Below are 21,626 nucleotides of genomic sequence, written 5' to 3' on the forward strand. Positions count from 1 at the left end.
ACTGCATGCACGAGGGTACGAAGTGATTAGCCCACGATCACACGGTTTTGACAAGCCTGGAAGCGTGGGGATCGCCTTCTCCTTCCAGAGCGGAGCCCTAAACCTCGTTTGCATCGTTCTTCCAATATTCCCAGATACCTTAGCAGAGGCAACGCCATTGAGAGGCACAAAAAGTGCCTCAGGAATAAAGCGCTTTGAAGTCGAAACGAGCAAAGAAGAGCACTTTACTCGATTACATTGACTTACGTTTTAGGATCTACTTTTCACTGCATGGCTAGTACCGCGAGTTTTTTAGAGTGGGAGTTTAAAGGCTGTCCGACAATTATCATGTTTAGTTTGAATAAGAAAGCAGCCCCCAGTGTCCCGAGACTTTCTTACCTAAGACCGTCAGCCGGGTCCCGGCGCCGAAGTAAGCTTCTCGATTATTACACAGTGCTCAGGGGTCGTGGCAAAACTACCCTGCCTCGCAGACACCGAGGTGGACCCACAACCGGTCTGTATTCTGTGTATTCAAAGGTGGATTTACCATCCCAGCCCCTGTGACCGCCCGCCCGCCCCCCATCACAGAAGCTAAGACATTGTGCCCATCCAAGGGGAGACTGAACTCACACGTGTCACCCTGGCACGGCGCCACACTGCCCAACATTGTGCAAACCACACATGGACATTCTGAGTAGCGTGCCCCCCTCCACATGCCAACCTTTGGCAGTCAGACACCCATGTGCAATCAACAACCTTACCTAGAACTGTCAATCTGGTCCCAGCGCCGAAATATAGTTTCTCGTTGTTCACAGTGTTGGCAGACTACACAAAAACACGGGTGGCACGGAATAAACAGTGCACCCTGGCTGGCATGCAAAGGGGGCCCAGGGCGACCCCAGCCAGGACTCCTCCAAGCCACCTGGCACCATCAGACGCCTGGAGTCACAATATCTGATTTTAAATCTCCATTCATGATTGATTGCATCCTTTAGTGGCTTTGTGCAAACACAGCCACAGTTCATCTGACTGGCTGTGTATATCACGCATTCAGCAGACTCCCCATTGTAAGGTGAATTTAAGATGTTATTACTGGGTACCCGCCCGACCCTCCCTGAAAGCGCGATTTACCCTTTGTCAAGCCATGTTGAAATACTATATTATTTTATATAATGTCATGCCAGGCTGTGCTTGCTATGTTATGGTGTTTTGTTGTGATATTTTTAGTTGTTATGGTACTGCTCCTACGCCATGATATGCAGTTTGTTACAGGGGCACATGTTGTTTTTTATGTTATGTTATGATATGCTTTTTGCATTAGCCTCTCTTGTGTCAGGTTATTTTTTATTGTGCCATGACAAGTTAAGTACTATGCCACAACATACAGTAACATATCCTATTGTACTAAGGTATTGATTTTAGAAAGAAGATGCCTAACTTTGCAAGGTTTACTTGTTAAGCTTTTGTATGCTCAGTGTTGTTACACATATTCTTGTCTTGTATGTCTCCCATTAATTTACTCCTAAAACCTGCATCACAAGGACTTTTTTGAACCCTGTGTAGGTTTTTTCCCTGTCCACAGTCATTAAAGCCCTGAGACATGACTATCCTCGTCTGTGGCTCAAACACAACTTTACATCACACCGCAATATTGTCACTCACTTGCCCCAAGTCACGGTGCTCAGTGATTCATCTAATTTTACAGGCACAAAGGTCGTGAGTAGGGGGCGATGTTTAATACACTACGCAAAGCGTCAACAATCAACACAAGCATTGGATGACTATCTTGTGTATCAATAGCAACAGTTGTAATATAAGTCACACCGGTATTATGAACCCTTAGTACCAAACATCATATAGAGATTTGTGTGTCACTGTTAGCAGGTGGGATAGAGAGCTGGGTTTTCAAACACTGAAGCCACGCCAGGAACGACTTTTTACTGAGAGGTAAGAAGCAAAAGGACATTATAAACAATTGTTCATCGATGTAGCAGTGAATATCACACTTTCTTACCTAGAACAATCAGCTTGGTCCCTGCTCCAAAGTAAGCTTGAGTGTTCACACACTAGTGACTCTTACATCAAAAACTACAACGAATTTGGAAAGTAACTTTAGCACAGCCAATGCAGGAAACCCAAACTACTGTGGCATAATAAAAGGCTTCTAAATCTTACCTAAAACAACAAGCCGTGTTCCCGCTCCGAAATGAGCTGCGGCTGTGTTTATCACACTGGTGAAAGCCCTGCACACAATAGAATTTTAACTAACCCAACCACTTCCTGGCCTTGAATTACTGTTGTGACTGCTGATAAAACCTGCCGCAAGGAAAGAGGTGGAAGAATATTCTACTTGTCATACAGTGAAAGCACTGCACTTTAGCAATTTTGTAGTTGTTGGTAGGTCTGAGAACCAGGGACTAAACCAGTAGCCTTGAAGATCCTTGCGAAAACTCCTCCATTACACATCAGACAAGATCTATCATTAGATTCTTGAAGGGTCCTCTCAGAATTAGAACAGAATTTTCCTTATGGCTGCAGATCGGAATCGATGATCCAGTGCGTTAAATGTTGGGATGCTCTCTTTTTAACACTACTCATTCAAAAGACAATATTTTGGAAAGCCTAGTGTAGGACAGAGTTGCAGCTGATAGGTTGCCTCTTCATCTGTTCAACATACCCTTGTTTCCTCTTGTTGTGTGTGATGTTGAAATATTATCCTATAAGGAAGAGCGATCCAAGGAACACGCCATGCAATAATCCATAGAAGCATCTGTAGATGACAACCAACACTACTCCCTTTCTTTAACACCGCCAGGTCTACACAAGAGTGCAAGGTTTTTGTAAAGGCTGCTCATTGAAATGTATCACAGTGCCCCCTGTCCCCACGGCCTCACAGTCTCATACAAAAAGCACTCTCTTAGATACACCTACCCTGCTTCTACCACCACATCCTGCATGATGCGCGCCTCATGTCTACGCAAACTCACAGCTGCCGGCTGGTTTTACATGTGGTGACATTGGGAGGGTACTGTAAAAAAATAACTCAAGTTCCAGATAGAGTGTGCGTGTCATCCTATAGTCTATTTCAAGCAAATCATTCAAAAGACCAAGTGAAGGACGAGTGTGCAGCCTAAAATCTATTAACGTCTAGGACAATTGCCATAATTGATGAAGTTAATATTCACATTTAAACATACACTTTTTATCAGAACAAGAAGAATATTGGAACATGAATGTTTATCAAACCCAATATGTTTCTGTTTGCGAGTAAGTGGATTTGTATTTATATTGAGATAAATAGGTTTTACATCACAAATATTAGCTGGTAATTAGTATAATATTTTCTGCAGGAATATCGATTCTGTTTCGAGCCAATCCACACAAAAGTGATCTTTCATTTTTGAATTTTGTCATTCATGAAATCTCACTGAGAGGCACTTTTTGACTAACCCACACTTTTCCAGGCTATGTATGAAGGCCATAAACATTCACTGGCGGATTAAATGTAGGTGTCTCTCAGGTTATTAGGATATCAAAAACATGCAAACAAACATGCCATGCTTTAACATATTTTTTTATTTTTTTATTTGAAAATAAACTGCTCACTTTATAATATTATTTTATTTTAGCCAGTTCTTTAGAATGTGACGAAAAAATTATGTCAAATTAAAATTTTGTTTTTGCATCATCAGTCGAAATACAAATGACCTCATTAAAACCTAAGCAATCGGATCAAGACGCAAATTTATAGAGTGAAAAATGCCAAAACCCCACAAACACCTCAAAGACAGATCCCAGCCCCTATTCAACATTCTAGTGAAAAGTGAACAGAAATTAAATAACTATTTGTGAAGAAGATCAGAGGGACCTTCTCCTCCATATCATCACCCACACTGTCTACCATCCACTCCAGCATCAACACAACCTTTACCTTAATATGCAAATCCAATGATTGGCCTCAATTCATACTCCCTGCACCTGAAGTGTTGAACAGGACAACGACGTCTGTGAAACCCTTGAACTGCACAGATGACATTATACAATGAAAGGTGTATTTCCTATCAGGCAGGAGCCACCCCCACCATCTGTGCAAAAAGCACCCAGGTGAGTCAAACTTGTTGGAAGAAGTAAAATCAATTCCTAAAAATATGTTGGTCAAAGGTTATGTTTTTTATATTTAGGGGCCAAACAAGGACAACACTACATTTTATTTGTGTTTGTCCTGTAAAACGTGTTTTGATTTCCCACAAAGAGAAGGCTGGAGAATCAGACTGCCTTTGTTTCCCTTCTCTGAATAATGACTGTTCTACATTCTGCACTGCCCTCTCCCTATGATGCCCTTGAGCACAAAGTTTAACAGAATTAGGGGCATATCACCAAGCCCCAGAGATACATTTATCGTCGCTTTAGCGTCCGTTTTCGGACGGAAAGCGGCGATAATTTTATCGCCTAATCAGCAAGGTCAAGCTATTGTGTGAATCCTTGCATTATCTCCCTTTCCCCCAACGCCCATTTTGCATCTCTATTGAGATTCAAAGTGGGCGATCCTGCCCTGACATAACTGGAGAAATGTCGCTAAGCAACATTTCTCCAATTACCAATGAGCACGCTAACCTGCAGAGCGACAAGGAAAGTAGCGATAACCTCTGTTATTGCTACTCTCCTTATGCCTGCTTTCAAACTGACTTAGCCATGATATCCTATGTAAGATGGATATCATGGCTAAGTATGTCTATCCCTATCAGCAAGCTTTCGCCAAACCTTGTGTGATTATTGCTGTATTTCTAGCGATAATCGCACAATTGACAACTTGCGCTTATCGCTTTGGAAATAAGCGTTGCTGATAGCACGCTATCTCCGTGATCCAATTCAGAGTTGGCCGGCGATAATTATCCTTGCGCTTAGAGCGCTGAGCGATAATTATTGCATAGCCTTGATGACATGCCCCTTAGACAGTTGTTCGCTAAGGAGGACATTTTGTACAATTGCAGCTTCTTACAGTAAATGTGCACCTGTGTAGAATTCAATCCATTTTTTAATTAAGGTCTTCGGATGTGCTGTTGTAATATTCTGCTGCCAGAAAAAAAAAAAAAGAAAAAAAACTCTCAAATAGTTTAAGAACTTCTGCAAAAAAGCTAAATGACATGTAACATTTTGGAGAGTTTTGGGAGTTTCTATGAGAACTTTCATGAAATGAAAATTATTTTGGTAAAAAAACCTGAGTTTTAGTGGGGGGTTTTCTAGAGAGTTTCCTCAAATGTTCAGTTTTATGCACTGATTTTTTAATAAATACAGATATCATTCAAAAGGTCCCACATAGGGGGCGTGAATCTGAATGTTTCCTCTGAACTATTTTTATGTTGGAATTTGTCATTATTCTCATAATTTCCTGAGACATTTGACACTAGAATCGATCAAAAGCCACAATGTGTGTATGAAAGTGGATATTCAATTAGAAGTGTATAATAAGAGATCCTATAAGACTGTAAGTACATTTTCTGTGACACAACACTTTATTCAATTTATTTTTCTACATGATCAGCAATGTATGCACTAAGCGCATTTGAAGGAATACTGAAGAAGCGCACTTTAGTAAGCGGCCATGGTGTCTTCTATCCAGGACACGTAGTTGCAGACCTTGGTGTAGACTCCAGGGTACTTCTTCTGAGCACATCCTCTGCCCCAAGAGACCACACCCTGGAGCTCCCCGTTGCAGACCACCGGGCCACCGGAGTCACCCTGAGGGAACAAGAAATCATTCATATGATTGGGATAATCCAACACTTTCAGGGTGTCTACCTGACAGTCATGCAATTGTGTGGGAGAGCAGGAAAGAAAAGCTTGTGCTTGTACACTTCTTTAATGTTGTCTCTTGAAAATCATACTGGTATTTTAGCAAAGGCTTGAAATTACGTAATGTAATATTGTTGGAATTTGCTTGGTGGACAGTTTGCCATTAGTGTTGACTTGTTACATTGACAACTGTTTAGAGGTGCCCTGTGTGCGATTCTGGGGGTGTGTACAGCAGGCCGGGGTGGGGTCATCCAGTGATTATATGTTCTTGATGTTGTTTCTTGTCGGGTGGTATGGTTATGGACAATGGGCTGTGGGTCTGTGGGTTTGGTCGTCCAGAGGACATTTATACGTTTCTCAGGGGGACAACATATTCTATGTGTTGTGATTATAGATGGTCTTCAGAGCTAGCCTCAGGCTTTGGTCTACATACCACATGTCCAGTAAAGTAAAGTTGGAGGACCTTAAAAAAAACTATTAATGGATACATTCTATTTTAATGGTGACAGCAGCATTGGACCTTTGTCCAAATGAGCAAGTGGATGAAATGCAAACACTGAAAATAAACAATTTAGAGATTGAAAATTAAATTTCTTTACTTGAAGTGGGCCAGTAACTCTTTTCTGGTCTACACAGTGTGACGCCCACGGATTAGCGAGGCTCCGTGCTCTCCTTTCGTAAGGTCAATTCAATCATTTCATTAGTTCCCTGTAATTTCCCTACTTAACCAACTGTGGACCTTCTCCAGAGCTTCAGCAGAATTGGCAGTTTAGGACAACAATTGAGAGAAACATACAATACAACAGGGAGCCCAGCAAGGGTACTCTCTTCCCCAACTACTGTACTCATTGTATGTGTATTTTGAGGCCAATATTATAAGAAATAAAGCTATCTCTAAAAGGTCTATTGCCAGCTTTCTGTGTAAAACCTGGCTTCATCTTCTGGGATATAGCTGCATGCCTGCACTCCTATACAGGTTGCTTGCTGTTCCTCAGTCCATCGCATGCAGTGCCGCCACTTCACACTCTTCCAGTCTGCACTGTTGCTGTCCCATTTTTATCCTGCTTCTGTCTGGGGAGTTCTCGCTTTCAATCAATCAATCACAGGCATTTATATAGCGCACTACTTACCCGGAGGGTCCCAAGGCGCAATTGCTTTGAGAGTCTTGGAAGCTTGTGGCAACTGCCCATGTGTCATACTAGGGACTATCTATGACTCTTACATGTGATATTGCTCAAAGTGGATGTAAACCTCAATGCCTTTCGTGATGACACAAACGCACACACGTACACACACCCACACACACAAAAGTAACTAGCTCCTTACATTTCTATGGGTGAGGTTCTTTGACCAGATGTTCTCAGCTGTTTAATTGGTTAGTTATAGAATGCAATACATTGAGAGAAAAGTGATGGTCCACATACTCCTTAACGTCTTACAACTTAGAAGTCAGGTCCTTTGCGAAGATCACGAGCACCATCAGAATGTGCAATGTCTTCTGTCCAGGTTCTTGTAGGGCTTTATCGATTGTAAATTGATTGTCTCACGTGCTAGTCTGAATATTCATTGAAATGTCCTACACAGCCACATTCATCCAGCACACGACTCCAAAGCCTAGCATAGCATGGTTTTCTTTCATGGGAACATTGTAATATATGTATGTGTGAATCCTAAAATACTTATATTGCTGAGTTTAAAGCAAGTGACGCACTTTACTGGAGACTGTGGGGCAGATTTACAATTACTGGCGCATCCCTGCATATCGGCAGGGATGCGCCAGTAATTGTGCGCCGCAGCTCCGCCACCCTTGATGCGCCGCATTTACAATTTGGTGCACCATGGGGCAAAAACGGTACAAATGCGTCCCGCATCTGTGCCGTAAAAGTGGTGCATTGCTGGAGTTGTGTTGCTTCAAGCAGGCGCAGGGTTTTGACACAGCATGGGCCCAAAAGTGACTGAGTGAAATCTTGTAAATTTCACTCAGCCACTTTTGGGAGGCGTTCCTGCACCGGAACGCCCCCCCCCCCCTGCGATGGAACACCTCCTTCTGGCGCAGGGCTTTACAACGTGACGCATCTGAGAGATGCGTCACGTTGAGAATACCCGGCACTATTGCTCATCTTTTGCGCTAACGCTGCGTCACAAAAGTAACGCAACGGCGGCGTAAAAGCGGCGCAAGGGGCTTGTAAATCTGCCCATTAAATTTCAAATGCAGTGCATTCCTTTTCGGAAAATGTGCTCAATTGCCCTAAAGAAGATCTTCAGTTTTTTTTATTTCTTTCTTTTAAAACACACTTTGGTTCCTGTTAATAAATTATTTTCTGCCTGGGTTCGTTAGCATGTTCCTTACATTTCTAGTTTCAGCATTTGACCCATTTGTGTAGTCAAAGACGTTGACAAGTACTGTCCAAGATGACTGGTTTATGTTTATTATTTTAAAGTCAAGAAAGGAGGGATAGTCCTCAGTTTCAGCCGTTTAACTAGTCTCCAGTGACTCAGGTAAATGTTAACTAGTACATTTATTGATCAATACTCTCCATGCTCTTTGCTCAATTGTATGTCCACACCTTTTTAAGGTTTCCCACGTTCATATTGGGCGTTCAAACTCCTTTTTTGCAAAGACTCTGTACATTCCCGCAGTCCATGAAGACGAAAGCGATTGATTACCTGGCAGGAATCCTTGCCGCCTTCCAAGAATCCTGCGCAGATCATGTTTTCGGTGATCTGGAAAGGGTAGGCGTTGTCGCATTCTTCATCGGTCAATATTGGGGCCATCAAACACTGAAGGACGTCTGGATATTTACCTGGAGGAGAAGATTATGATGTGAATTGGGAACACACACACACTACAATAAGATTCTAAAATCTCTGTTTTACATTTGGATTGTTGAATATGTGAGTACAAAAGCAAAAGTCATGTCCACTTCCCATTATTAAATACATAGGGGCAGATTTACAAGCCCCTTGCACCACTTTTGTGTCATTTTTCCCATGTTAAAAACGACGCACAAGTGGCGCAAGGGGCTTGTAAATCTGCTCCATAAATTTGATATTCAACATATGCTACAGCTAGTGAACAGTATGTGGCCTCAAGTTTCTGAACTAATTTTTAGGACATTGGCACAAGAAAGCTAGAATGGGAACTACAACCCTTGTTTAACCAAAAAGAAGAACATAACCAGAAACCTAAGTTAGAAATACCAGACATATAGGTTTACACAATATAAGGAAGTGACATGAATGAAGGGCCCGTGATCTATTGACAGAAATGCACAATAATGAGGAGGTAACTATGAAGCTATAGACAATAACACACATAAGACATGAATCGGTGGTGGAAGCCAGAACAAGTGAAGAACAAACTAAGCTTATCAATGTCAGAAAATAAACAACTTGACTATGAGAGCAATTTTGAAAAGTGCAGAGAATCAAAACTATTATCCATAAAAATATCTGATCCCTGGTAATTGACAGTGGTTTGAAGACCACCAGACTTGGTTGTAGCAATGGTCAAGAAATATTGCCATACACAAATAGCTTTTGGGTCAGACTTTGGTGGGTGGTACCCAAACAGCTGGGGCAGTGCAGCCCTTCCATCACCTGGCCTGCCACAAAACAAACACCAAGTTTAGAGTTGGGGTTTTGGCGAAACCGCAGTGCCAACTTGCTGCCATCACATATGTGCCTGTCAACAAATTTTTAGAAACGTAATGTATGTTTCAAATGGAAGTACATTCTGGCAGCATCATTTTATACAGACAAAATGGAGGTGGCATCTTATTGGCTTGCAACTTTACAGACTCTGTACCAATGGCTATCGGACGTCATATTTAGGAACATTTCACACTATGTAGCAAACCACTTTGCTGAGCTGCACTGTGTGAAAGGACAGGGCATGAATACAGGGCATGAATTCAGCGTATGTAACATTATATGGTACATTCCTGCTCTCTGCTTGTGCTGGCGTACACACTGCTGCCAAGCGCCAACACAGGCACACTTGCATCATGGTGTGAGAGTGCCTGCTTTGCAGGCAGGCTTGTTTTTCTGGTGGAAGGGGCACCTTCCAGATCAAAAGCAATCCTCCGAGGCTTTTGCTTCCTTCTATTTGTGCTGTAGAATGCAGCAGACATAGAAAGAGGACAAACAAGGAGAAATAAAGATACACATTCATTTGCATTCACAGGTCTGCCAGTGTTGGAAAATAGCGGAATGCTTCAGAATCCAGGGGGAATACGTGGGAGCACCTATGCACCAAGGCAGTCACTTGTGCTGCCTTGTGTTCCTCCAGATCTAAGTCTTGCAGGGCCACGTAAGCTGGCCTCACGTGGCTTGGTCAATCTCTTTTGTCACCCTTGCACCCCCTGGCGAGGCAAAAGGGTGACTCAAAACATTAATTTATGTCCCTAGGTTTATATAGATAGGCTCTTCACTTTCTACATTATGTCTAACGGTTTCCCAGTTAAGTTATACAAGAGTACTCCCGCTTCAATGCCCCAAACATCCTTATATCACCAATTTGACCTCTGAGCTGTCTCATGACTGCAGCAACGTTTTCCCCCATGAGGCTGTATCAATCTGTTTTCACCCCAAACCATTCGCTTTTCTCTAGCCAATCTTACATCAGGCGGTCCCTTTGATATCTTTTTGGGTTGTCTTGTTCCCTCACTGCTAGATAATATCTGAGTGTGCACCAAATGTCCTTGGGACACACTCATTTGGTATGATATTGACAGATGGAGGGAAGTACAAACATCTGTTATATCATCACAATACACCCAGAATCCAAGCCACCGCTTTGCCATCAGGATTGGTCCCTTAATCCATGTCATTGCTACCTTCCATTTTGCTAGCAGCAAAGCTAGTGCCCCAAACCGACTTGTGCTTGTTGGCATCTCATCAACATAGCTGAGGAACTTTATTTAAGAGCTTTATAAATGGTCATATTTCTTGATTCAACAACACATTGCCTTTCCCATGTGCTTCAGTCTCAAGAACCTTCTGAACAACTCCCTGTGGCTATATTCAACATGCCAGAGTCCTGATTAGCCTACCAACTAATGGAAAAATGCAGTTCTGACATATTTTATTGAGGTGGGGAACTAAGGAGGCATTTAGGAAAATTTAGATTGTTGAAATGTTTCCCTTTATCACCAAAAGTGAATGAGGTCTTTTCAACAGTATCATTTTCAAATTGTTTCTTAAGCTTTTGAATTAAAGATGCATTGACACATACCTTACCATATTTCCTCCAGACAAAAGCATCAATACTAATGAAGATCTTTATTAAAATGTGCAATGCACAATAGTTTCCAGCATACGCCATCCAACTGGTTTAATAAACTATACCTAGAAAATATTTTCAAATCTTAACAGTAGTAAGAAATGGGTCATATCTGTTTCCCCTACACAATAACAAAATCGCTGTACAATCAAGCATCTTGTGTGCCAAGGAAGATACATGGGAAATGCAATGTCCTAAAAGAGCTAGGTTTAAAAGACTAAGGCCCATATTCTCAAGGAAGTGGCGGAGAGAGGCGTTAGCCTTCTTGGCATAATGCCTCTCTCCGCCACTTCGGAAATGTGAGGCGGCACCCTATTCTCAAAGATAGGGTGCAGCCTCGCCTTTCCACCTGCGATGGCGCTAAGTTTCACAGCTTAGCGCCAATGCAGGCACCCTTACACCAGAGTGCAAGGGTGACTGCAAGCCGGTAGGTTTGTTTATGTACAGGAAGGTGTCCCTTCCCTATCGCCACCACAACGTCACTGAAAGTGATGTTGTGGTGGCAATGGGGGCTTGAGAATATGCCCCTAAATATGTTCCTTAATGATTGGTCCATCAAAACGAAAATATTCCGTGTAGCACCAGTAGGGAGACTACTTTGAAGTTTGAGCCATGTCCCAAAACAATAGTTACATTGTAGACAAACATCTACAAAAATTAACCTCTACCTATTGCCATATAAGACGTGCAACATTTTTTCGACCTTGCATTATCAATGATTAGTCGCCCGGGTAGTGATCCTCTCTTGCTATGCACCTGTCACTTATTTTCCTGTTGGTTTTTATAAAGTGTCCCATTGCCAAAATGCCTGGCTCATTGAATATAATCATATAAAATGACAAAGCAATTAAAATGTGAAAACAAATAGGATAAGGGTTTCCAAAATGTGAGAGATGTTGACAAATGTGTTTTGTCAGCTACACTTTTACTCACTGCCACTGCTGAGGGTGTTGCCCCATCCTGAGATCAGACAGTCGGTCCCCGCCGGTGCGCAGCTGGTGGGCAGGGCGACCGCCTGGATGCGTGAACTGAAGGTTGCGGGTGAAGACAGCTTGATCAGCATGATGTCGTTATCCAGGAGCCTGGAGTTGTACTTTGGGTGCCTGATCACTTTGACAGAGTTGATAAACAATTCATTCCCTTCAATAACTTTGATGTTGTGTTCACCAAGTCTGACCTGGATACGCCTGCGGTGGAAGAGGAAGAGGATAGTTTTCTGTAACTCAGATGACATTTCTCATTAAACATTGACATTGATACATTGATTGCTTTTAAAGTACTGCTGTATCTGCATTGAGAACAATGTGTCCACTTCTGCCAAGTTCTCACTTCCTATAATTCTCCTTGTCTGACCTTGCAGTCTAAGCTGTGCACTATCTGACCAGGTTAGGGCTTTCATTGCATACACAATTACCACCCAGTTTGATTATCCCTTCACCAGATTTACCATAATGCAGTAATACTACATTATTCATGTGGTATTTCCGCATCAGAGCACTGAAACCCATAATAGCATTTTGCTAGCACAAAAGTACTTCTAAGGACTTCTACAACACTGTGGATCCACTGTAAAAGCACATCAGCCTCTATTTGTTTGCCTTGAACATACATGGAGGTGAAACTGAACAGTAAAGTATTCCTGCTCAATTGCATTCCATCTAGATTAATGTGCAGCTCCAGCTGAAGATATCTCTATCAAGTCAATACATATTCTATGGATCAGAGATGGATCAATGGGAATAGAGTAATTATGCACTCATGCAACTGGGACTGGCCTGTGGAAGCTCTACACAAAGCACTGGGCATACTCTGACTTAAGGTAAGAGGGCTATATATAACAATCAAGGCTTAGCCATTAAATATAAACTAGCAATTTAGTGCAAATTCAACTTTGCAATTTTAGTAGTATAGATATAAACCTACCTTTAGTGAACTTCCATGGATGATGGCAGAATCCCCATAACATCATTAAAGACATTCAAAGAAATCTTGCAATTTTACCTACATATCCCAAAAGGGTTCACCTCTTTTGATGACCTCTTCCTACAAAATTGAACATAACTTTATGGAGTTATACTATTTTTCCTGCTGCCAAAGCAAGCAAAAGGATTGTTTTTAGAGTCCTAGATTTTATTCATTTTAAATAACCCTGGGTAGCCTCTTGGTTAACTGATGCGTTCCAGTATTTGAAGAAAAATGACTATGCCGCAGTATTTCGGAGCCTGCTTTCGATGTGTCAGGGTGAGCACTATTGTGGAGGTTGTTTGTTGCAGGTGGGTGGATGTTGAGCTCCTCGGCTCATCCTTTCTCTTCCTCGGAGGACTTTTCAGCATTGTCCAAGTCCTCGCAGGACTTCTCTTCCTCCCAATTATCCTGTTCCTTAATCTGCTGCCTCAGGAGGTACAGAAGCACAGAGCAACTTGAAACATTTTAGAGTGCATATTCTCCTTTTCTGAGATCTTTATTGGCTAGGGGCTATATAGAAGATGCCAAAAGAGCAGAGGGTTGTCCGGGTGGCACTTTGAACCTTTTACATTATTATCTTTCATACACAGGCCACTTCCTTCTTGGGTCTGACCAAGGCAGTCGCCACAGTCTTTTGGTCTTCAAAAGCCACACCCCTTGGTACTGAAAGCCGGTGCCAGACCAGACATGTAAGTTGCTTAGGCTCTGATTTATAGTTTGGCAGAGAATGCTGCGTCTGCCAAACTCTCTGTCCACCCGCCAACTTAGGACTGGGAGGACCAACAGCACTTTGAAGCTAGAGTCTACTCGGTCTTTGTCACCTAGTTTGGGTCCGTTACCTATGTAATCATCCTTCATTCCAACTGAGTACAAGGTAATTCATCCAAACGTCCATTCAATTTAGAGTGACAATCAGATTACTTTTTTTGCTGTGAATCAGAGTGACAGCAAAAATGAAAAAATGACCGCCACACCATTAGGAATGATCTTCCATTATGTTGGGGACATTAGTTTTGCATTTTTCAAAAACAAACACCTACTTAGGAGGTTTAGTTAGAAAAATGTAAAACCTTGGAAAAGTTTACAGGCCAGCTGTCATGTTTGACAGTACCATCTGGACAGGAACCACAGTCACACCAGTTCCTGCCTAAGTATAGAGATGTCATAGGACCAGCGGGCATCTCTCCATTTGATGGGCAGAGTAAAGGCAGGGTGGTGAACGTTCTCCACCACCCTGTCTGACTTTATTCCATCTGACACACCTTCTATCAGACCCTTTCTTTTCCTTAAGCGATTTTTCGGTAACACAAGTATAAGGGGTATCAATGGATATTTTTGAATAAAAAATTGTTTGGGGTTTTCCATTATCAATCCTTCAGATGCTATGAGGATACACACGATTCTATGCATTGGTGGCTCTATAGCATTCTCTCTTCCTAGTCTGGCAAAACCCACAATCTTCCTTTTAACCCTAAATTTCGGATTGGAAACTCTAAAATTTTTGCAAAATGTCCAGAGTGATACTTTGTAGGTCCTCGTTTATAGGTCCACGGATTCCAATTCTGCAAATCAGAATCTGGCGTTGTGTTTGTAGTCTTTTTGGTCACCTAGGGGCACAGCTCAATTTGTTAAATGGGACCCATTAAAGGAAGTTATAAAACTGTGATGTCTACTTACGATTCATAGCAGTGCGCAGCCGAAACCACCCATTCGGGGCTAATGACGGATCCGCCACAGAAGTGGTAGCCGGAATTCAGAGACACCTGGTAGGGGACAGAGTGTGGCTCACAGGTGTATCCCCCAACGATTTTGTCATCATCTTCTAGGGGGAAAGCAGCTGAAAACAAGATTACATACAACAATAAAAAATGTGAAATCTCACAATGCAATGGAATGAATAGCTATTGTCTCATAATATGCACAGTAAGTCACCACAGTCCTTTCTCTCTCTCTAGAAAGCTAAACTCTTTGCCAATGAAGACTTTTTCAATCCTAAAAACCACCAGTTGAAAAGTATTTTTCAGTCATTTTTCTGTTTCTAGAATTCCATTAAGCAGGGCTGTGTCATGAGGACAAGTTTAACTTCAGTTATGTAAATAAAATAAATATAAATAGTTATTGGCTATCCTGAAGATGTGTCACTATACATGCTGGAAGTAAAAGGGATGGGGTGGTAAAACATGATGGAGTTCCGAAGATCAATGAGCCTTAAAGATGACTTTGCATTGTATTTTTATCTTTTATCCATTTGCTGTGGATTCAAACACTGATATAAAATGTCAGTCCTGTCTTCTGACAAATTGCTGCTCTTTCTTTAACAAGGAAAAGGGTGTTCACTTGTCCTGCTCTTGCTGCAAAGTGTGAGGATTTAGCAAAGTGAAATATGTGATAATCTTGTTGGTGTGAAAGGAAAGGCTCTAGGGTGTCAATTTCTTCTACCACACCGCAGCATTTCAATACCTCAAAATTAGCTGTCCAAATATTTTAAAATAAATGAACAGTTAAGAAAGCACAAATAAAGAGATTTTTTTAAAATTATGCAATGAGAAGTAAACAAAGATTTTGATAGGATAAAAATAAATCCAGACACTTGAACTGGTGAGGAGCAAATGACACGTAGTCATTGAAATGCAATTTACATACATTACCTTTTGTGCATTATATAGTTTTATTAGTCAAAATGTATGTCTGTGTAAATCTTTGCTGTCATTCCAATGAGAAATTTGCTTTCTGTAAATGACAGTGTGCTACCACACCATCCATTATTGATATTTTTGTGACATTGTGGGTACACCTAAATACAACATTAACTACAATCTGCACGTTTACCAGTCTCTTGCTGAATTGGCATGACAACACTTGTGCTTTCTGTGTTTTTTTTAGAATTCCTATGCGTTTAGTCATGTAATATTGATAACAGCTTTGTAAGTCTAAAAAGTGTTCCAGCACCACTGTGTGCCACGAATTAAGTCCTCTTAGAATTACTAATACTCCAAATGTTGAAGAGTGATAACCCTGGACTTGTAAATGCCTCAGTTATTAGCACTCATTCCGGTCCTCATTCAAGTCCTTCCTTTAATGTGCCCTTTGTTCCAAATCCAGATGCCTCTGTATTGTCACAGAACTCCTTGGTGACTTGCAATATCCTTATAAAGAATGGTTGGGGGTCCTTTATTCCGTGTATTATTAGTACTGACATTTCTTGGGAGCTGGGGAGAGGAACCAGCTGGCAGTGGGGGTTCTCCAAGGGGTGAAGGAGCCCTGTGTCTCACAGGGCAGTGCAGCTCTGTACTGAGGTGTGTGCCGGCCATGCAAGTGCCTCCTTTCCTTTTACAATTCTGTTCAAATCACAGAAAATGGCAGAGTGGAGTTTTAGGCGCCATCTTATGTTTTGATTGTATACAGGAAATATGAATTTTTGCACAAAACCGTTTTGTGCAGCACTCCCAAAAGTTTGTCAGACTATGTTGAGGTTATTAGGTTACCTATGGAAGTATTAAGCAATGGAGTACATCATAATCATCCTGTTATATATAGTCATTGTTATTCTAGATATATTGGTATAATAGCAAGCAACCGTGGTTTGGTGGCTGGTAAAGCTCCATTTACTATACAGATGCAAATGTATTATCTACACACAGAGAGGGTGCACCTCTTGTTGAACATTACATTTAAAATAAAATTTAAAGGGAATGCTATGCTGAGCATGGTTGGCTGACTAGAGCCACAAATGTATTCCACAATCGCCTTCCAGGCCTAAGGTTTGTCATATGTTAAGACAACATCACTGCTTTGTGTACAATGTGCTTCAAAGATAAAGGGCCGGATCACAAAGCGGTCTTCAGTGGCTCAAGTATATGTCCTTGGCAGTAAATAAGCCATTGTTAGAAGTATACACCTTTTACTACCATATTATAAAAAACATGTTTGTTGAGTTGGTGAAGTATGACCGAAATGTATGTGCTTATTTGTTTTGTTGCATTTAGTTCTGACAGGGGTGTGTTGTTGTTTCTTGCCGCTTTGCTTTTGGGCTGCTATATTGATGTTGTTTGTTGGACTGGGTTCTTGTGTTGAATTCTGTTTTGTTTGTGTTGTTATGCTGTGCTCTGTTATGTTTTAAATGGTTTACTATGTTGCTTTGTGTTTGTTATTGTCTTATGCTCTGTTGTTTACTTTAGAGACGCAAATAAATGGTACCACATTTTCAGTCAAAGGTACACATGACTTTACATTTCCTGTGATAAACAATCACTTACCACTGCTTAAGGTGGTCAACCAGCGCTGCTACAGCTCTACAACTATTGAAGACACCAGTCACCACACACCTGTGGCAAAGACCTGTCTTACTTTAGGATATTCAGGGCTCACCTTTGTGACATGGCCCAAGATGTGGATTCATCCTTTGTTTGATGCTCAATATGACTGAACTCATCTGAAAGTCTAATATTGAATTAATGAATGCCTCACAATTAATGAGGTTAAGATGTGTTTCATGGTATAAACACTTCCTAATATTTCCATCAAGAGTTAAAGGTTTGAGATTTGTCTTGCCTGTGATCCTAATTGGTTGCAATAAATGTGAAATGGAGTCCTACCTTCAGGCTGCTCATTTCAGCAGGTTTGAGTGAACTGCAAATACCGTGCCTTTCAGAAACACACTGGCGCGGACCCTCAAGGGGGCAACCAGCTTGGGGCGAACTGGTAGAGAGTCATGTATAAGGCAGATTCTCACCCCACTCTACAAAACGCAAGACTTACCCTGGTGCATGCTGCATTGCAATGGAAAGAGAGGAAGGACTGAAGGAGGCTGTCTCTAGGGCAGCCTGGCCAGCTGAACTCATATCCAGTGAGAATGGTTTTCCACTGGACGTTCACCATGAGATAGTTGCAATGGATGCAGGATACATACAGGACCCCTCAGTGTGGGCAGCCGAGGAGAGCCTGCGGTCCGCCTGCCTCAGAAACTCCTACTGCGGTCTGTAGCCACAGCTTGGGTGATGTCTCTTTAAATGAACCTCAGTCCCTGAGGAAGCCCCAGGCTCACCCGCTTAAAGGGGCGAAACACAAGGCGCTGACAACTGTCCTACAATATACAAAGATGCGACCAAAAAAGCTATCTTAAACCAGTCATCTACCACCACAGTATTCCTTACATAGATATGTATCTGACTCAAAACAAGGTCTAAAATTATTCCAGTGCCTAAATCTCGAAGGTACAAAACAGTTTCTGCAGTTTGCAAAAAGGACTAAGATTCATTAAACACACCTTTGTAGTTTCTTGCTTTTCAAAATGTGGGCAATAGTAGGGACAGTCCACTTACATCTGGGCCCTTCATACTCACAGTAAATAATTCTGAGCATTAAAGTGCATTAGCAAAGCTCTTATGCCAGATTAATAATCACATGAAGCTGTTATGTTGTAAAATAATGTAAACCCAGAGCATATAAAAATGGTAATTCTCTAGGAAGTGTGAAGAAACTTAAGCCTGAAGATGTGAAGGCCCCAGAATTCACAATAAAACATTCTTTGTCCAGTCCAATATCTTAACTCACCGGCAGCTCCCAGAAGCGCGAAGAGCAGTAGAGAGCGCATGTTTCCACAGAGCTGTTGTGTGGAGGTTGGAAGCAGACCAAGTACTTATAGAAACCCAACAATCATATCAGGATCTGCCAAGGTCTGCACCAGCTGCAGGCTTCCCAGCATGCTGGCTAAATTAAGATGTTTTCGTGGAAGCTAACATCAGTTCAGGTCAAAGGTCGCCCCTGCACATGGGTCATAGAGTTGGTCGTCATTTGCAGCTTTGACAAAATAAAGTATCAGCGATGCTGAAAACAACGTTTCAGCACAATCAAAAGTCAATTATGGTTGTGGAAAATATTCACTCATGGTCATATATCCCATCACAAAACTCTTGAATGGGTTGTTTCTTTAGGAGTTTTTTGTATAAGGTCTCAGTAAAAGGTTGACATTCTAGCTAGAATTTCCCAGTGTTAGTAAGTGAATGATATACTATGGGGTCTATTGACTAAATGTATTTTGTGGCTTGATTTGTTGTAGTGTAAGTACACTACAAATGTAGCACAAAATGATATTCACAAAGTTAATCACTATGGGGCCGATTCACAGAACTAATCTGAGTTAAAATCCAAAACTTACTAGTTTTGGTATTCACAGAAGTTTTTTAGTATTAGTAAAGTTAGGGAGCCTGATTCACAGAACTAACTTAAGACAAAATCCTAAACTTACTACTTTTGGTATTCACAAAAGTTAGGATTTTGTCTTAAGTTTGTCTTAAGATAAACTTAAGACAAAATCCTAACTTCTCTGAATACCAAAAGTAGTAAGTTTAGGATTTTGTCTTAAGTTAGTTCTGTGAATGGCCCCATTATTCATAACTTTACTACAACTAAATGTGTTTTGTGAATACTGAAAGTCGTAAAGTTAGGATTTTGTCTCAGTATAGTATTAGTACAGTTCGGAAACCTAACTTTACTACTACACATGCCTTCTGTGAGTACCCAAAGTTGTAAGTTTAGGATTTTATCTCGGGTTAGTTCTGTGAATCGGCCCCTGAGGTTTTGCCTCTGCCCCAGCTGCCAGTTCCTACAGACATACGTATACATGTTAGTAATAATTGTGGGAAGGACAAAGGTGAGTGGTTGAAAAATGGGGAATACTTACAGCTAATGGGAGAGGATGTGGGATCAGCAAAGAGGCATTTATGTATTTATTTATTTGCTGGTTTGTATAGCGCTTGAATCGACTCCTAGTGGAGTATCTCTGCGCTTTTGGAGCCGGTCGAAACAGAGGTGTGAATGAATGGAAGCTAGATCTCATTTCTGAACAGTACAGTTTTCAGGTGTTTCCTGAATGTAAGATGTTCTTTACATTGTCTCAGAGACAGAGGGAGTTTGTTCCATAAAGTGGGTCCTGTGAATGACAGTGCTTTGCTCCCGTATCTGGCTTTTTTTGCACGGGGGACCACTAAAAGAAGATTGCTGCTGGACCTGAGCGATCGAGTTGGAATATAGGGAACAAATTTGTTTTCAAGGTAGGTGGGCCCTGGTCCATTTAGACACTTATGAATCAGACAACATATTTTAAATTTAGTTCTCTGCCGGATTGAGAGACAATGCAGTTGCTCAAGGAGGGGCTTAGATGCAGTTCTCGGGGGGACATTGAGAACAAGGTGAGCTGCCGTGTTCTGAATGACCCGAAGCTTGGCCAACACGCCTTCGTTGGCAGAAAGCAACAGGCCATTACAATAGTCAATCCGACTTAAAACCAATGCCTCAACAGACTGGATTTTAGTAATGTGATATATCTGGGGGCCCCCGAGGCGACTCTTTCCACACTGCAGAGAATCCAGAACACCGCCGCTCGGATCATCACAAACACCCCGGCCAGATCGTCCGCCAAACCAGCCCTCAAACTCCTTCATTGGCTCCCCATCAGAGAAAGAGTCAAATTTAAGGCCCTGTGTCTTGTGCACAAAACTCTGCATAACCAAGGCCCCCCTATCCTCAGCAAACTCATTACCCCCTACATTCCTTCTAGATCCCTTCGGTCCAACGCGGAAAACCTGGTCAATACCCCCAGATTCAGGAAAACCCGATCAGGAGGAAGACGTTTTTCGGTACAAGCCGCTCGCCTTTGGAATTCTCTCCCTCATGACCTGCGACTTGAGCCACAATACCTGCGCTTTAGAAAGCGGCTAAAAACACACCTTTTCCCATAAACCTATGTTTCATTGATCTCCTTGTCCTTAGTCTTTCCTGTTCTGTTCCTCGTGCTCCTCAGTTCTGGCTAAATTAGGGTTTCTTCAGCGCTGGGATACCCCCGGGTGACTATCGCGCTCTATAAAAATAAATAATAATAATAATAATAATAACAAGAGTTTTTCTAACGGAGTCTGGTAGTAGAGGGAAAACTTTACGTAACAGGTTAATGGTATGGAAACATATTCCTGAAATATAGTTAATATGTTGTTTAAGTGACAGATCTTGGTCAAATCGGATCCCCAGATTCTTCACGACCTGTTTGGGTTCTGGAACTGCTCCCAGGTCTTGCGGCCACCAATCTGGGGTCCATAGCATTTTAGCTTCTCCAAACAGCATTACCTCAGTTTTACTGACGTTGCACTGAAGGCAATTGGAAGACATCCAATTTGCCACTGCTTTCATGCCTGATGAGAAAGAGCTTCTTACATCAGCGGAGAGAGTCTTAAAGGGGAAGAGGAGCTGCGTATCATCCGCGTATGATACTGGGATGAAACCATACCTGCGCATCACTCTTGCCAGGGGTGCCACATAGATATTGAAAAGGGTTGGGCTTAAACAGGAGCCCTGTGGCGCCCCTTTTGAGATCTCTACTTCCGCTGAACGATAGGCATCCATGGTGACTCTCTGGGTGCGATCGGATAAGAAGCTCTTCAACCAGTCAAGGGCTTTGTTCTTCATGCCAGCGTTCGACAACCGATCGGTCAGGATGGTGTGTGACACGGTGTCGAACGCTGCCGACAGATCTAATAGAATTAGGATCACTGAGAGGCCCTTGTCCTGGTACATATGTAGATCATCAGTGACAGACAGAAGCGTGGAGTCC

At 41.9% G+C, this 21,626-nt stretch overlaps 1 protein-coding gene across 2 annotated transcripts; it reads right to left on the reverse strand.

The window, feature by feature from the left end:
* Positions 1-3,536: 3,536 nt before the first annotated feature.
* On the reverse strand, positions 3,537-18,641 carry LOC147700604 (trypsin-like). 2 transcript variants are annotated; one of them, XR_015297392.1, is made up of 6 exons: positions 18,575-18,641; positions 14,699-14,858; positions 11,990-12,243; positions 8,440-8,576; positions 4,415-5,718; positions 3,537-3,853 (listed from the first exon to the last, which is right to left on the reverse strand). XR_015297392.1 is itself a non-coding variant. In XM_086929706.1 (5 exons), exons 1-5 carry the CDS (start codon positions 18,612-18,614, stop codon positions 5,569-5,571), a joined length of 741 nt encoding a protein of 246 aa, XP_086785832.1. In that variant the 5' UTR covers positions 18,615-18,641; the 3' UTR covers positions 3,537-5,568. The 2 variants fall into 2 exon arrangements, 1 of the variants encoding a protein (XP_086785832.1); XM_086929706.1 differs by having other exon boundaries at positions 3,537-5,718.
* Positions 18,642-21,626: the final 2,985 nt, after the last annotated feature.

This window comes from Lissotriton vulgaris, chromosome 7 (genome assembly GCF_964263255.1).
Source record: "Lissotriton vulgaris chromosome 7, aLisVul1.2, whole genome shotgun sequence".
NCBI classification, from domain to species: Eukaryota; Metazoa; Chordata; class Amphibia; order Caudata; family Salamandridae; genus Lissotriton; species Lissotriton vulgaris.